Below are 18,792 nucleotides of genomic sequence, written 5' to 3'. Positions count from 1 at the left end.
CAAAAAAGATTCCAACTCATTTTAAGAAACATCATGTAAATCATTCTGCCCACATTTGAGTTTGGACTGAATTATCTGAACAGGATAATATCTATGAACGATCGTACATTTTATCTGTTACTTTTTAAGAAAATAACTATGAGGGACTGTCCACATTAACTTCAATTTAGATTTCCAAAAATCATATATTAAAACAAAACACAAGATGCAATATAATGTAACTTCAATCCCTAATATAATTATTATTACATTATCTTGTATATAAATGTCTACGCATGGAAGTGTGTGTCTGTCCGGCCGGGAAGTGAGAGGTGGAGTCGGGCTAAGGGCTCTCTACCTCTACCAGCACGTCGGCAAAATGAAACATCCGAAGAGAGAGTTACTCACTTATCCACTATTACATAAGCGTGGCGAGCACATCGGCAAAACGGTTTTCATTTTACTTTTCCTTCCACCGCTAATACACAAGCGCAGCAAGCACGCCGGCAAAACGAAACCTCCGAAGAAAGACTGTTGCTTAGCCGCTAATACACAAGTGCCCCGAGCACATCAGCAAAAGGAATCCTCCTAGGTAGAAGTTACTTTCAATCACCTGACATCTCTACATTTCAATTTTTTTGACGATTTTAATAGTTTCGAAGACCTCGGGCTTTTTACGTCACAGGCTTACACAGCTAGTGCCTTATAAATCTACTCCTTCTTAGAGAATCAGGGGTTTTGTATTTGGGGATATCATTTTGACACCAGTTTTTACATTCTTTTCATTGTAAGGGTGTTGTTTTTTCGTTACTCTCTTGTTTTATTTGTGTACTTGATGCCATGTTAACATTTTACTCTGGAATTAGTGACGTCACTAGTAGTTCCCATATAAATATGGCCACGTGGGGTAGATTTAGCACCCCTTTGGCAGATGTTCTAAAGACGTGAAAGCTTCAGCAGCAGTTGCCGTCTTCCCCAAGTTGACCCGAGCGTTAGGACCTTTTGTGTTGGCTCTGTTTTGTCTTTGCCCTTTGGTTTGGTTCACTTGGTTTGTCTTTCTCCCGTTGACCTCAGCTCTCCCTGACCACATCTGACCTCCTCTGTCCTCTCACAGTGACCCTCACGGACACTACTGTGTTCTTAATAATTTCAGTGTTGGCTTGTAAATAAGTGCCAGTGCGCATTCATTCTCGCAATCCCCAGACTTACTCTTCCCTTTCTATTGCAATGATACAATTGCCAATGTGCGTAATCTGAATGCATTTTTTTAGAATACATTGAACTGGATTGAAGTTAGCTGATGTTTTGGCTTTTCTTCTAATATATTCATACACTTTCAAAGATTATATTTTTAGCACCATAGTCTCTCCAAACGAAGCAGATGTTCTTGTTCAGAATACAGATTAAACTCCTGGAATCCTCCACTTTCAGACAAATGTAACCAATTCGAAAACAAGCAATAAAGTATGAAGGGCTGTGTGTCACATGACTGCTGCCGCCTCATTTTAAATACAATCCAATTTTCATTTGCAGGAAAGCAAACAAGATAAATTACACAAGATGCTAAATAAAGAATGGCTATTTAATATTGTATAAAAATTAAAAGTTCAGATTTAGTGAAAAACATTGACAAATAAAAATGAAGCTTTGAGCCAGGAGCCTGTAAAAGTCAAGACGTGTTACAGAAGGCTTATGTGTCACGGAGCTCAGTATGTAATAAGTTTATCGTGGCTTCCGGGCACAGCAGGTGAGCGATACCAACAGTGCCAGTGCTTGGTTATTTTGTGCCCAAGGCCAAGCTTATTAGTGCACCAACTAACTGTTCGGTAGCTAACCCGTGTGGCTGGGTCCCCCCTTATGATCTGCATAATTCGTCTTAATGGCAGCGCTGGCCCTGGACACCAATACTAACGGGATGATGGCTGACAATACACCCCATAATATACCTATGAAATACAATACTGCCAATTTAGGTTGAACACTGACACTAGCCGATTAGCCGACAGTGAATTTATAGCCAGTAGGAAAGTCAGGAACACGCAGATGACAGGCAGAGAAAAGGCAGAAGGTGACAGGGAGATCAGAGCTTTGGGGTTTGATGGTAAACATGCTTTGTAAAGTTAAAGTTAGGCCCACAGGCTGTCTTTTGAACCCGAGTTGTCCCACAGGAATACATTTCAGTGATATAACTGTACTCTGGCAGTCTCCCTATGTGTATGCTAAATTTATCCTAGTGCTGCTAGGGTAGACACCAGCTCCTTGTGACTCTAACTTGTGTAACTCGATTAAATTTACAACTAATTTGTATCAGTACGTTGTGGCATACGCCTCTACGCTGGAAGGACCAGGGAGGGAGCATATCCAGTGCATTAAGGAGCGCTAGGTGGCAGAACCCCTGGGTTGGAGCGGTGCCTTGTACTCCTGCAGGGCTCCATGGGAGCTGGAGTTTGATGCGGCCCTGTTGGGTTTCGTGGGCACCGCCATGGGGTGCTGTAGCTGCTGCTGAGCCCCTGATTGCAGCACTTCAGCCACAACCAGAAGTGCTGACGGAAACAGACCAACGAGCACCTGGAGCACTTAAAAGGAGCCAGCAGCCACTACACCGAGAGCCAGAGTCGTCAGGAAGAGGATGAAGCTTGCCAGGAAGAGTGAAGGCGAAAAAACGAAGAGACAAGGGAGCAAGAAAGAAAGTTTTGTGCTTTTGTGTAGTGCTAAACTGCACTGTACACTTTGGAAATGGAGAAGGTGCTTCCCATGTGAGAAACAGAAAAAAAATTTAAAGTGTGAACTTGTGTCCTGCGTCTGTCTGTGTCAGGTTTGGGCGGCAGGAACACCCCCTGCAGGCCACAATGTTCAGCTGAACAATGCAAAAACAACTATTGTAAATGATGTCATACTTGTCCGGGGTTCAGATTATAAAGCTGTCAAGTGTTCATAGTCATGGCAATACAACACAAGTCTTGAAAAAAATGAATGAATCAATGAAAATGTGCTCCCACTTTATTTGGCACATGAGGAATTCGTGTAGCACTTCTTTTCTTTTTGTAGTCTTCCTATTCTTTCGTTCCTCTGATTGACAGTTTTAGAACTATAGGCACGCTTTTTGAATGATTCAAATGGAAGCATCCAGAAATACAGCTGGGTACCCTCCTGGCTTCTTATCCTTCACGCCACACTAACGCTTGTTTTTCTTCTTCTTTCTTTTCTCTACAATTTCACTCACGCTATCCCCCTCTGGGGAGGCTGCCTGCCGAATGACTTTCTTCTCCACCTTGTACTCTTGTTCTCCAACTCTAGGATCTCCCTTGACCAGAAACTCCCCTCCTTGGTAGGTGATGGAAACATCGGTCTTGGGGTAGGTCCCATACACCCTCCGCAGGTCATCCTTCACAAATTCTGGCACTTCTTTACGGGGCCCATAAATTCTTTCCAGTTTTCCCCAGCGAAGTTCTCCTTTCATGGTAAAACCCTCTGGCCAAGCGCCATTATTTGGGGGCTCAGGAGTCATTTTACGGTACATGGAGTAATTTTGAGGGTACATGTAAGCCTGTTGATAGTACCAGTAAAGATTCATTAAGGACAAGGGGTTGATTCCATAGAAGTGATGGTACTCTACAGCCCTGCCTCCTTCAGAGTACATGTCCCAATCTTCTTTAACCAGGGTATAAGGTCGACTAGTGTAATTGTGTAGATGAATGGGAGGTAAAAAATGACCGTCGTCTGTTCCTCCAGTGTTCGCTGATCTCCAATAGTAGGGGTAGCCAGAAACGGACATGTTGGGATAATATGGTTCAGAGAAGTTACGCCCATAGTAATAGTTCATATCTCTGAGACAATGCAGATTCTCAGGGTAAAGCTTATTTATGGGTACCACATCCCTGGTGGGCAAAGTCACCTGCTAGAGAAAAAAGAAATAGCAGAGAATATTAAAAAAAAACAGTAATCCTCATATAATTATAATTTCACAATGGTATGCAAAAGGGAAGGCAATAGCGTGAAGATTTGTACTTGCAGACATTCTGTGGATCACTTTGGAATTTTGACTGTGCCCCTTGTCCAGTAACTGGTCACTGTAAAATATAAAGGAACTTCTAATGTTCTATTAATGCAAAGCTGGACTGTTAGAGGATTTTGACTACTTGGCCCAAAGTGTGCGAGTGTGGGTATGTGAGAATGTGCTTTGTGCTCAGGGCTGCCAGAATCGTCATCACCAGCTTGCCTCAGCCTTGAAATTGTTAAGCAGGACAGAAGATGGATGAAAATCATATTCTCGTGGCACTAATTCCAATGCCACATGGACCTGAACCCTACAGCAGCAACATCAGGAAAAAAGGAAGGGGCTAGTCTAGAGGAGACACCAGTCTATTGTAGGTCACGCTCACTCACACCATGCCAGTTGTCACAAATCACTGTGACACACACATGCTCACATATCTTTGGAATGGATGAGGTAATGTGCTCCACATTCGGATAAACTCCATTACCTTTATTCTCTCTTCTCCGTACCCTGCTATTTACTGCCTTCAGTCTTAACTCCTAGCATTTAAACTCTCTTACCTAATTTCAAGCTTAAACAATGCAGGAGACGGCCTGCTTACCTGCAGACACAAAGCAGAGAGGCAAACTCAAAAGGCTGGATCTGAATCATGGTGCCCCCAATACCCAGTCAGCATGAGAAACTAAAAAGCTCAAATGCCAAGTCTGTACGCCCCAAAGTTGCTAACTGTTATCAGATTCAATACATTGCATTTCTTTTCCAAAGCCATCTCTCTGTTTTTTCCTTTTATAATCAGAAAGAGAAACACAACATTGTTTTAAGAAGCACCAGCATGTGACCACTCTCATAGTTTGCGTCCCTGGATTTGGAAGTCCCGGTGAAACAGACTTTGGCACACAAATGGCTTACTGTGCTACTGCTCTGAGATATGACGTCTATGGGGTTCTCCAGCTTTGTACAGTGTTTGATCAATTAGGCGTTTATCAATACTTGTACTACACCAGTATAACGTGCAGTGAATACACTTGTCTTGAGCATTCCTAGTTTTCATCCTCTTTCTCTGTACGTTTAGCATTCGTTTGCTCAGAAGTTGATGCGCTTGCTGCTTCCTGAGCAGCTCTTCTTTTCACCAGCCTAGCGGCCCACTTCTTATCTTCTTTCGTTGGCATCTTTTCACATTAAAACTGATTAAGTCAGTGTTTGTGTTGCAATTACTTAGTACGCTTTCCTTAAACACTTAAGGCAGACTGAAGACTTAAGACTAATTTAAGATATGAAGAGTTTAGGGAAGTGACGGCGAAGGTGGTAGGGATGAGAACGGCGCCCATATGCATGCGGCGCACAGCTGCCCTGTTGGCCAATGCCGAGAGTTGATTCTACAATAAAATAAAATAAAAAGAGGAATAATCTTGGCGGTCCATCATCGCCCCAAAAGTAGACAGTAGGCGTCACGTAGTATATGTGTACCAAATTTCAGGTCAATAGGTTAAATGGTTTGTGAGCTACAGGTGATTTAAAATCCTGGACAGACAAACGAACAGCCTCGGTTGCCTATTATATAAAAAGATGTGTCCTGCCTTTTGTGCTGATCACCACCTTACATTTTTTTTACAGTATAGGCTGTTTTTAAGGTTGCTGGTTCGAATCCCGTAAATGCCAAAAGGGACTCTGCTCTGGTGAGTCATTGAGCAAGGCCCTTAACCTGCAATTGCTGAGCATTTTGAGTAGTGAGAAAAGCGCTATATAAATGCAAAGAATTATTATTATTATTTTACAGAAATAATGGAATCTGAACTTTGGTAAAAGCAGTAATTTTGAACTTGTACAGCAATATGCCTGTATAACGCCTAATTTTCTTGCATACGAGTCATTTTGGTATGTCTTCAGAGCATAGTATGTGTTTGTATTTATTTATTTATTTATTTCATTATCTACCTATTTATGTATTCATCTATTTATTTAAAGAGCTTCTGTAAAAAGCAAAAATTTGACCCTGGGTACAAACAAAGTTCTGTCTATCAGCATGCAATTTACATTTTTCTTTTAAAAGCTGCTCAGAGTATATACAGTATTATTAATTCATGTCTGCCTGGGAAAAAGTAATCAGGATCAAGGACACTGCCAGAGTGGTGCAGGGTGGTGAGGAGTCCCCCACAAAATGTCTGAGAGTTTGACAGAGACCTACATTGGCCGGGAGACAGGTAATTAGCATGGCACTGCAGAATACAAGGGGGCAGTAGACTTAAAAGTTTCTGACTGCATGGGGAAAAGAAGGGAGTGTGTGAGAGAGAGAGAGAGAGAGAGAGAGAAATAGAAAGACCACCCATAGAGAGTTGGTAAAAGACCAGAAGAACTTAAGGCTATCAGCTGTGAAAAGACACCAAGTGATTGAACAGACAGTGTAGGCTCCACCATGGAGATTTGACACTGCAAGGGCTACTGTGGGCTTAGTGACTGAGGGACAATGGGGCCACTTAGAGTAAGCTCTGGCCTTGTCTCCCTGTAGCCAAGGAAAGGCAGTCCGGATTCTATGGCTTGGAAAAATGTGACTGCGCATGGAAATTTAAAAAAGGTCCACCATGAGAAGGTACACTGAGTCTTCACCTCTAGAAGAAAGATGGAATGAAGACTCACTGACAAGGACTTGTTTTATTTTATGATACAAAATAAAGGGATGGCCATGGACTATAAAACTCTTGAGGGTATTAGGAACCCAGTGATTCTTGTTTTGTTTGTTTTCACTTTTATTTTTTATCATTTTGCATCTTTTAAGCAGACCACTGTTCACATCCCATGTCCTCCCTGCATGGCATTTGCATGTTCTCCCCCTGTATACGTGGGTTTCCTCCCACAGTCCAAAGACATCCGGATTAGATGGATTGTTGGTACTCTGCTGGCCCTAGTTTGTGGTTGGGGTGTGTGCGTGTGTCTGTTTGTGTTTGCCCTGCTAAGGACTGGCGTCCTGTCCAGGGTTTCTTCTTGCCTTGCGCCCTGTGCTAGCTGGGATAAGCTCCAGCACCCCCACGACCCAGATCAGGAGAAAGTGTCTTAGAGATTGTAAAATGGTTAAATTTTTTCTATAGATTTCATCACTTTCAGCCAGCAACCAAATGACTATAACAGGAGTCTAACACTTGGGAATCTTTGAACCTCAAGAAATGCATTAATTGCAGAGAACTAAACAAAGATATGTCATTTGATTCATTTAGTATTAATAGCTTTATTAAACTGCAAAAAATAAAATGTTCAATAATTGCCTTACTGAGACACGTCTCTCTATTATAAAAGGAAATCTTGAGATGAGACTTTCTCGGAGATAATTTCAACTCCCACGAGAGGTAATTTCAGGTCCTGCGAGAGAAGACTTTTTGCCAAGAGATTTTAACAAGTCCCGCCCTCCCCTAAAACATTTACAACCATGCCCACGGTCCACTCACTACTCATAAGTGTGAATGCTATTGTCAGACACAGTTCCTGCACTCTCAGCTCCAAGCGGGGCTGGAAATAAAAGACAAAGAGTAGAAAACAAAGTAGAACGTTGTGAAGGGGTTCAAAAACATTGGTGCGATACACATGCAGAGCAGGTTAGAGATTATGAAAGTACTAAAATTCGAAAGTCTCAAAAAACTGATAGTAAAGATCACATTAGCGATAGCAGGTGGAAATTATTACTCAGTGAAATAATGGAACAGCAAAAAGAGATTGAATATATGGACATAGGTGATATGACAGAAGTATGTAGATATTGTAAGGCTTTAAACTTTAAGTCGGAGACTTGTAGATCGTCTAATTCATGTTGCCATCAGGGAAAAGTAGTATTTCTTCCCAATGAAGAGGCCTATCTGAGAGGATTAAAAGAATTGTTGTTTGGTGAAAGTGAAATCCACATATGCGAGCAGTAGAGATGTGAAGTGGCTGGCGAGTGAAGCAAGCAGGGGGCAAAGCCCCCTCGTTTCCTACAAATAAATCTTGTCATGACAGATGAGAATTGGCACTGTACATGCCAGGTCTCCTCACAGGACTCCAACTGTCATATCATTATTTACTTGTCTCCAAACTAAAGAAAAGGGTGGAGCCTTTAGGCTGGAAACCCAAAATATAGTGTGTTATGTATTATGAAAATATTTAAGTATATTGTTGAGAAAAACGTGAAAGCAGTAAGATACAATCATTGTAAAAGACATACTGTACTTTAATCATAAAAAATTACTGTGGTGACCAGAGGCAAGGCACATTTTGCTGCTCACAACCCCTCATATATATCCTTACTAGGCAAGAATCAATAACCTTAATTCACATACAATACTTACGGTGATACCTGGTTGCTAATAGCATACTCCCACGATACAGTACATCCTCAGAACAATGGGCAAAATAATGAGTAAATAATACTATATTAAAAAGAATTCACTTAAATAAAACATGCAAAATACTGTAGAGATTTAAAAGCAATTTTACGTTTTGAAATGGTGAAGCTGAATACAAAACAAAACTCTCATCTTGCACACATCTCTGAATGCCCAGGCAGTTTTAAACCTTTGTCCAGCAAACCCGCCTTTTCTAACTAAGCACACATGTTTTGAACTTGTAAAAATAAGAACTAATAAAAATTCTAGAACTGTATAATATAAGTTTACAAAATAACAATATATACATAGTATGGTATGTGAAAAATGAAGGAAATTATCGGCAATATCAGTTACCGACCTGTAGCTATGAAATGCACATGCACTGTTTGATGTCCATACTACGGTATAAATTACAGCACTAATAAAACTGAAAATGTTTTTTTCCGTTTTTCAGAGTGATATACAGTATATCGTAAATTACGCACTTGAGATGTATACTTTCATACTTAACTTTTTTTTTTAATTACTAGCAGACTCTGCCCCCTGCTCGCTTTGTTCACCAACCCCCAGCTCTCGCTGTTTCACGTAGAGCTGCTCGCAGGGGGTCTGGGCGCTCCTCCATTAGCAAAGCGATTGTATTTAAAGAGGTGTTATATAGAAGAGAATGTGGGGCGCAGGAGGAAGATGGTTTTGTACTTAGTTATTATAGATTAAAAATCAGTTACTTGAGTATTTCACTACTACTTAAAATACTAATGAATAACAAAACGTAAAAAGCAAAAGCAGAAGTTAAAAAGTAAGATGTAATTAAACATAATAAAAAGTAAATCAAAAATTTAATTACATTAACACCTTATCAAAAACAATATTATGAATTACTTTATTCTCTAGCTTACATTCTATAAACATTGCTTTTTTGCATTTCTGTTTGGGATATATTTCTCTTCTTAGTTTATTGGACGATTCTCTTTGCTCTTGATTTTTATTATATGCAGCTCTTCTTTGTTCATTTTCTTTTTTTTGAAATTCAGTATCAGCTCTTGCCACTCTTTTTCTATCATGATCTAAAAGTCGATATTCTTGAATAGATAATTTGCTCTTCTGTCCTGCCATTATAACCAACTGCGGCTGTTATAATGGAAGGGCGAGTTAGCACTGGAATTGTCAAGGGGTGGTACAGAGAGAGGATGTGTGCAGTAGGAGTAATGATTGGGCGAGCAGTGTGGAGGGGAGTGGTCAAGGCTGAATAACGGAAAACCTTTTTTTTTTAATATAACAGACAGATTATTTTCATCCAGTTTTCAAACCTGTTATATTAAAAAAAAAATACTACTGTGTGAACCTGCCACCCTTTCCAAAGTGCCTCCTGGGGTGATTTCCTCACTTCCGCACCACATGCGCTGACCCCCATGGTGACATACTGTACTTAAATAGATTTCTCTATTTAATATAGCAAGTAAATATTTGCTTTGACTCTTTTTCATGTTTCTTTTTGTGCTTCACCCTACTAAGAAACAGCCACTAAAAGTGTGCCAGGGCAAATAAGAGTAAACCCTGAACCTAAACAGTAAACAAAGGAATAGACTCCATGTATCTCCATGACATATAAAGGCTGTTAGGAAAATTAGCCTCCACGAGGCATCTAAATATTGCTTGAAATGACCTTAGCTGGCCTGTTAATTACAATGTGAAAAGGGTGTGTTAGCAGTTAGTCCTCATTAGGCCTGAGTGAGTCCAAGTGAGCAAGCTGCAAGTTTTAATGGTACAACAGAGAAAGCAAGCTTAGGAAGCGACCTGCAGAATGAGCTTGGAGAAGAATAGCATGGAAGATGATAAAAGTGAAAGTGGGTTTAGCCCACCAGTGAAACTCTGAGTCTGAATTGGGATCCTACTACCAAAGATAGCCTGTGAGGGATGACACTCAGAATACAGAAATGAAGATGTTGCTAACTGAGGACAGCAGGGCGGTTCTACTGGAATACAATCTTCAGCTTTAAGAACTGAAGGGTGGACTCACCAAGAACCACCATGTTCCATCATCACAGTGAGATCTGTGTAGAACTTGAGAAATCATTATGGCCTGATAGTTACGGACTGCAAAGTAAAGAGATTTAGGTTTTAGGAAAGATACTATAGCTTTTAAAAGTTCTGTCAGTGCAACTGACCCCAGTACTTGTCAAACAACTAGATGTGTGAGGCCTAGGTAGCCATTCTGTGAGGCAGGATGACAGAATGAGTAAAATATGTTTTATTTGTTTTGCCTAATCTTGGCTGCACCCTACGTTTTAGGTTACGCAATGTGTACATTACATACTGTACCTGAATACACCACACACACACACACACACTTACCAGCCCACAGTTTACCATATACACTGTACATCGTTGTGGAGATAAATTCCACGCTTCTATGACCCTAAACTTCTATTAGTTGGATTCATAATATGGAGGCAGTAGGCAGGTATGAATATGTTTGGTAAATTATTACTTATTGCAATCAATAAAGTTGCAAAGGCACCGGGCTTTAAACCAAACAGTTAACATTTCAGTTCCAGCCCCTGCATAACTGTGTGACCCTGAACAAGCCACTTAACCCTCCACTGGTCTGACTCTAAAAAACAAACCTGTACATGTAACTTCTGAGCATCCACATCTGGCAGCATATCAAGTAGCAAATCCATTTTAGTAGAAGGGAAGAGTGCAGCACCTTAAGACTGTGATCAGCAACGTTATAAAGACACGATGAAACAATAGCATTGCCAACTAATGTTGGTACGGCACAGAGAGAGATCTCTTTTAAAATAACAACATACACATTTCAATAACAGCTCATCCCAAACCTCTTTTGGCCACAGAACACCAAGGTGTCGTTATCTGTTTGATGTGCAAAAAGGCGACTGGCCATAAACATTTTACATGTAATAGTTACATACAATGCCCTGTGGTGGGCTGGCGCCCTGCCCGGGGTTTGTTTCCTGCCTTGCGCCCTGTGTTGGCTGGGATTGGCTCCAGCAGACCCCTGTGAGCCTGGAGTTAGGATATAGCGGGTTGGATAATGGATGGATAGTTACATACAATGTAATAGTTGTAGATAACACATAGATCTATAATACAGTTGTAGTCAGTTGTTGGGAGGATCTCAACTAAAATTCGAAAGAAGGATTTCACACCCTGAATTTTTCAAGAAATAAAATGACAAAGATGCTGTTGTATTTGTAATGTAGTTAAGGGCGTTGTTTGGTGTGGGCTCAGGGGTTTACTGGTGTTTCCTATGACTTCTTTTCTAGTAGTTCTCTTTATTGGAGTGGACGGGAGTGCTCTCCATCCCCATTGGGTCTTTTATGTGTGCGATTGGTAAGCAACAGGCAATGCCCAAGACGCGATTGTGCTACCACTTTGACAGGGACTGAAGTAAGAAGGAAGTAGATGAATAGTGCCATTGAAAGATATAAGCTTGCTAACACCTCATTTTTAGCCTTTTCAGCCTGATATTCACTTCCAGACAGCCACTTGTTAACAACGTCAAATAATAATAATAATAATTCTTGACATTTATATAGCACTTTCCTCACTACTCAAAAGTGCTATCCACACTGAGAGGACCCAGGACACATACCCATGATCACAACCAGCTATTTAGAAGGGATTTCCTCTGCTGAGACACCAAACCTCCTTCAGTTTCTCCTGTGTTTTTTACAGGATACAATTGTGGCGCACATTAAGACGAATTAGGCATTCGCCTAGGGCACAGATCATAACGAGGGGAAGGACCCTTGTCCACACAGGTTACCCACCAAACAGTTGTTTGGCGCAATAAAAAGCTTGGCCTAGGCCGCAAAATAACCTAGCACCAGCACTTGGTGCACCATATAAAATATAAGAATCTGTGGGGGAAGAACAAGGACACAATCTGGTGGCTATAGCAGAATGTATAAGAGTGGAGCTCTACTCTGACATGGTTCGTGTGATAAGTGAAGCATAAGTAATGTAGGCAATGTCCAAGTGTACATATGCAACATTTCCCTACTGTGTGCTGCAAACTTACTTAATGTTGGCAGCACCCCATCCTTGAAATATCTACTCTACGAATCAGTAACATCAGACTTGCTCAAAAATAGAAAACTTTCTTCCTTATGAAAACAATTCTCCTTGAAAGAAATTGCTAAGCTTATACATTTTTCAAGATGACAGATGTTGACAATGTGTCCATATAAGCATATAGACACCATAGCCTAAAATCTTTATATATTCATACATCCATCTGTTTGCAAGGAAGCTGGAGTCTATCCCAGCAATCACTGGGCGCAGAGCAGTAACAATCCCTAGCCAGGGTGCCAGCCCATAAATATGAAAATAAATTATTCGGATAGGAATATAAATAGATGCAGATGATACCAAGCTAAGCCTCTCCACTGAGTCAGGGGGACTTGGATAACACACAGGTTTGGCAGATTTGTGGCTGATGAAATTTAAAGTCAGTAAATATACAGCATTACACGTAAGAAGTAGAAATTAGGTTTGAATACACAATGGGGAAGGAGTCAAACCTTTCCAGGTCAAGAAAATTGAAATTAAGAGGTGACAAGAACTAAGGGAATTAGTACAGTGGATTGGGACTGTTACGTTAAAATGGCCTCATCAAGAACACGAGGACCCAATTGGAAACTTGTTTAGGGTCAATTTAGCCGAAGCATTAGAAAGTTTTTCATCACAGAGAGAACCACAGACACTTGGAATAAATTACTACGTAGGATTTTAGGGACCTTCAAATTCAGACTTGATACAAATTGATACAAAGCTCCTATAATAAGTGACCATAAGAAAACGGCCTACGCTCCAGTTGTAGAGAACCGTTCTAAAATACTAGCTTCTAGAAGTATTCTCCTTTTAGGTAATGTTCACCACACGAAAATAATTACAAAATAGCAAAGGTGTTAACCTAATTAATGAATTAAAAGTTGTTTCAATCCATATATTACCAAAAATATCTAGAAATCAGTCGGGCCCTACAAAAGAATCACTTGCTGTCATCCTAGAATGTAATGTATTTTTTCATACCTTCTTTAATCATTCAGAGTCTTGAGCACAAGACAATGTTCACCCCATGAGACCACCACAGAGATGGAATAACAAATTAAGTAAAAGACAGCCACAGATTCACATTTTGTTATATAAAATCACTTCTTACCTCTGGTCACCTGTTGCTGTAATTTCTTCTCCAGGTTTCACTTTTTGACTTCTTGTCAATAAAAAAAAGGTAAGATGCATAATTTATTGCAAAGATTTGTAGGCAAGATACTTAATTCACTAGAAAAAAATATATATATTTGAAAAAGTGATAAATAACAGTCTCAGTTTTATCAAACAGCTTATCTTCCCAGTTTCATTCACTAAGTGTATTTACAGCATGCAGTGTGCCGTCTGTCATCTGAACATACCTGCTTGCTCACACACCTTATGCGTAAGAAGCCCCTCCCCTTTTAGACATTTATTCAGAGCATGCCCAGCATTAGCATAGCAGAGGACAACGGTATCCAGGTATCTGGCAAACAAAACAGGAGAGTGGAGATTACAGAAAGGAAATGGGGAATGGTAATTGCATCACAGGCACTAGAATTAGTGCTGATCCCTTCACTATAAGTAAGAATTATGGTGTGGTGATGGGAAACAGAGCAGTGTGATGAACGACACGCATGGACAGGCATCCCGGCCAGGATGGAGCATGGTTCCTTAAGTGGACAGGAAGCCAGTGTTATGCCACCATAAGAAATAGGGTGGGGGGTGGGCAACCTGGCAGGACTACCGGCTCCCCAGACACAATAGGAAGCAGCTTACTTGGGGGGTTGTACCTCTGCTGATACCCACAAGGCACACTGGATATTGGAGTCCTCAAGAACAGCCATGTTGGTTTCAGTGGGGGCCGCCAGAGGCTGCTAAAGGGATTCATCATCCCTTTATGGGATTTCCATTTGACCCAGAAATACTTGCATTGGGTCATGTCCTAGCACTGGAACTACTACCGGGTCCAGGATAAAAGAAGCCGCTCGACCTCATCCAGGCGAGTCAGAATTGGGTGGAAGTGGACAAAGCTTGCCTGAGAGGTGGAGAGGATGAAAAGGAAACAAGAAGGGTGAAAAGGTTTATTGCACTTCTGGAACCTTTGTGGAAGGTAGCTGTAAGATGAAACATCTTTATTTTAACGAGACTTGTGTTTGTGAGGTTGTATCTGAGGTTGGGTGATCTCTGACACCCTCTAGTGGTCACACCACCATTGATTTCCAAAAGGCTTCACAGCTTAATAGAAACTAATGCCTGCAGTAGTTGAAATCTTCACATGTTCAATTAGACAGTCACTCCATATCACCCTTTGGATTCTAGACTTCTAATGTCTATTGTGCTTTCCTAAGTTAGAATGTTTTGTTATAAGTATACCATAAAATTAGATTAGATTAGATAAACTTCATTAGTCCCATGGAGAAATGTATACACATACAGCAGTAGAGTCATAAAAATAGATACTGACTCATAGAGCAAATAATACAATAAATCAATAAATAAATAACAAATGTACATGGTGAAGAAATAGCAAATTAAAGAGTTTAAGTATTTAGTCGGGGGCATCAGGAGGAAACATTGAATTGTGTGATAGCAGTAGGCAAAAAAGATCCCCAGAGGACCTTCTTAGCAAACCATGGCTAAAAGTACTCCAAGACAGCGCCTTCTAGTGGGATGGAGGGGATTTTTCAAAATGACATCCAATTTTCCCTGTACAGTATTCTCTTTTCCACCACCACTTCCAGGGTTATCCCGGTAAAGAAGCAAGCTTTCCTAAAATTTGTTCAGGCAGTATGTGTCTTTTGAACTCAAGTTGCTTCCCCAGGAGACCACAGAGTAAAGTAATAATATGGCTTCTCTACATTGGCAAAACATCTCCATCACCTTGCTGTACACATCTAAAGACCCGAGTCTCCTCAAGACGTCCAGTCTGCTCTAGCCCTCTTTTTATTCTGTGCCACTATGTTGTCAGAGCAGTCCAGCTTATTGTTGATGTGAACCCTCAGGTACTTGTAGCTCTGCACCACTTTCACATCCTCCACTTTGAATGGAAACTGGTCTCAGAGGCTCTTTGGCATGCCGGACGTCCACCACCAGCTCTTTGGTCCTTTTGATTTTGAGCTACAGATTTTGCCCTCCACAAGCTTTCTGTACTCTGACTTGACTCCATCAATATTGCAGCCTATGATGGAGGAGTCATTGCAGAATTTCTGTAGATGGTACTTGCTGGTATTATACTAGAGAACTTTTGTGAAGAGCAGTGACTGGAGCTGACTCTGTGTTACATACCACCACCATTTTTGACACACAGTCCCTAAGCCTCACAAACTGCTGTGTGTTGGTCATGTAATCCATAATTCAGGAGATTGTTGGGGCATCAAGATGCATGGCCTGGAGCTTTTTCCCTGGTCAATGAGGCAGAATGGTGTTAAAGGTACTGGAAAAATCAAAGAACATTATACTGACTGTAGTGCTGGGTTTGTCCAAGTGGGGCCATGAAGAGTGGAGCATCCTCCACACCTACATGTGCCTGACAGGCAAACTGCAGAGGATCAAAATGTTCTGAAACCCAGGATTGTAGCTGTTTCAGGACCAACCTCAGGTCTTCACGACATATGAAGGAAAAGCAACTGGTCTGAAATCCTTGTGATCACTAAAACACTCAATCTTTGAAGTGAAAAGACTGTGGGATATTTTAATCACCTCATTTTTGACAAAACAATCAAAAGGCAAAAAAGTAACTGAATAATAAACAAGGAAGTGACCTAAAGCCTAATTCTTTCTTCTGAAACATTTAATTACTTGTAAAGAGAGAAAAAAGGATATAACAGGGTAAGTGTCACATCTAAAACAGAATAAAATTCCCTCCTCACCAGAGCCCCCCAAAACCCAAAAGAAAACACAAAATGTAAAAAAGTGCAAGCAGCATGCTCTACAGAACTAAATAGGTGATTTTTAATAAATGTAAAAATTGTGTTTCCTTACGATAATATTGTGGATGGAGAAGAGACGTTAATATGAGCAACTGAAATGTTCTAAAGAAATAAGTTTTTCCTAGAATTTATTAGACACTAGCCATGTGCGCCCAACTACGTTGCGCGTGTTAAAGTTGTCTGTGAAGGGCTCCCTGTTTAAACGCGGCTACCAGTCGTGAACTGGGCCCTTCATCGCACAGCATTATAATTTTTTATAAGGGAAACAAAATTACAAAAGAAAACCCTTGGATATTGATTCAATAGTAACGGCCTACTCAGAATCACTGTCTGAATCGTAATTATGTGGTGGTGTGGGAGCATTTCTGCTTCTGTCCATTCACAGTCCATCTCGTTTTCACGAGGCTATCGTTTCCTCTCACGATGTCTTCCCAACCTTTCTCCAATTTCGCGGGTTGCTTTGTGGCAATCCAAAGAGTAAGGCAATATACACGGAGCAATGGTTATAAAAGGGGGACACATAGGTATCTAGGCTCTTTAAAGCATAAATAGGGATCACAGTACAACTGTGAGACGCGCAGCACTCTCCGGCTACAACGTAACAATATTTTCCAGAACGTGCTGTTATGTTGTCTTTCATTTTACCCACTGTCATGAAAAATCAAGAACTTAAAAAAAACTTTGTAGAACAAGAAATAAAGACATTCAAAGGATCGAAACAGTGGTGGAAATCACAAAGTACAAAACACTACAGTGGCACGCCGGCACTGACATACCGGCCAGAGCAAAACTGAGATCCTTACTCAGCAAGGATGGCAATAATATGGAAAGACCAGGGAAGATAATTTATTCAGGGCAGGTTCTTCCCCAGTACACCCTCCCTGGTTTAGGATTCCTACTTAGACCCTTGCGGGGCATGTTGGGTCCTGTAGTCCCATGGAGCAGCCCTTCTGGATTCCATTGGGGTTGCCAGGGGGCACTGAAGGGATTCACAATCCTACTTTGTAGGACTTCCAATGGACCGTGAAGTACTTCAATCCAGCTCTGCCCTAGCACCGGAAGTATCCAAGATAAAAGGAGCCGCTCGACCTCAGCCAGGTTAGCCAGAGTCGGGAGGAAGCAGATGAAACTTGCTTGGAGGAGCAGAGGTGTGGAGAAAAATATTAGAATAGTGTTTCACCTTACACTCCAAATCATAACCTTAGTCTGCTTATATTTCCAAGAGCTAAACTTAAAAGAAGTGGTGATGCAGCCTTCTGCTGTTATGCACCTAAAATCTGGAATAGCTTACCTATAGAAATTCAGCAGGCTAATATGGTGGAGCACTTTAGAAAACTGCTAAAAACACATTATTTAACATGGCTTTCATATAGCTACATTTTAGTGTAACCCTGATATTCTGTATATACTTATATTTAATTATCATTTTTTTCATTGCTCCAAAGTCCATACTCATTTTCTCTGCTGTTCTTTTTCCGGTTTTCTGTGGTGTTGATCTGCACCTGATCAAAGCACCATGATGTCCCTACATTGATGGATTGAAGGCCAGATGTCCACATGACTGTCATCATCTAATTCTTCCACGTGAAGCCTGAAAACCATGAGGACTGATAGAGGTCATTTATGTTGAGTAGAATGCCCAGTGGGGGCTGGGTGGTCTCATGGCCTTGGAACCCCTGCAGATTTTGGTTTTTTTTTTCCTCCGGCCGTATGGAGTTTGTTTATTTTTTGTTTTTTCTGTCCTCCCTGACCTTACTTTATTCTTTGTTAATTAGCACTTTGAGCTACATCATTTGTATGAAAACATGCTACATAAATAAATGTTGTTGTTGTTGGTTCTTCATTCACTACACAAGCTTCCCACCATGATGCCTCGACTGATCACCGTGAAGCACCAACACATGAACAAAAAGCGGTTCTTCAATTGAGTTTCTGGATCACAGCTGCATGACACTTCCAAACTGCTGCACGGGAGGGGAAGTGAGAAGCATGATAACAGCTGAGCGATAGTTCAAAAGTGCTGCATGGCATTCTGAAAAATGGCCAGTGAGACTTGAATATCGGTGTGTATTACTTCATACCATCAATTAAAGTGTGCATGCTGGTGACCCGCACAGCTTCAGTTACATTGACCTGTACACTTTATGACCTACTTTATGACATATGGCCAAATGGCCACTCCCAAATGGAGTCCTAAGTTGGCGCATGACTGTAGTGGCCTAAGGTGCTGCAGCTGCCGACTGTATCTTTTTTCCCTTATTCTTATTTATTTATGTTGTTCTCAAGTGTTTGGTAATCACGCTGATGTGCAGTGGGATCAGCAACACCTATTTGGTTTCTGAGTTCATGAAGATCATTTAACTTATAAAAATTAGAAGGCCTTTGGTCCGTTGATTCAGTCAAGATTAGCAGCTTTTCTGAAACTTATTAGTAAGCAGGAATCGTGTCAGCTTACTATTCTTTATAATGTGAAGCCTCA

General features: G+C 40.9%; 1 protein-coding gene across 2 annotated transcripts in view; it reads right to left on the bottom strand.

Annotated features, from left to right (window-relative positions):
- Positions 1-484: 484 nt before the first annotated feature.
- The window catches only part of LOC120542745, a 55,674-nt gene continuing 37,366 nt past the window's right edge, over positions 485-18,792 (bottom strand). Inside the window, exons 2-3 of one of the 2 annotated variants that reach the window (XM_039775385.1) lie at positions 13,514-13,564; positions 485-3,877 (exon numbers count right to left, since the gene is read on the bottom strand). In XM_039775385.1, coding sequence (XP_039631319.1) covers positions 3,155-3,802 — 648 coding nt within the window. In that variant the 5' untranslated portion in view covers positions 3,803-3,877; positions 13,514-13,564 and the 3' untranslated portion in view covers positions 485-3,154. Of the gene's footprint in view, positions 3,878-13,513; positions 13,740-18,792 lie in introns of those variants that run through there. The other variant, XM_039775392.1, reaches the window with a different exon arrangement.

The sequence above is a fragment of the Polypterus senegalus genome, chromosome 1 (assembly GCF_016835505.1).
Source record: "Polypterus senegalus isolate Bchr_013 chromosome 1, ASM1683550v1, whole genome shotgun sequence".
NCBI classification, from domain to species: Eukaryota; Metazoa; Chordata; class Cladistia; order Polypteriformes; family Polypteridae; genus Polypterus; species Polypterus senegalus.
Note: the sequence above shows the minus strand (reverse complement) of the source record. Positions and strands in the feature narration are given on the sequence as shown.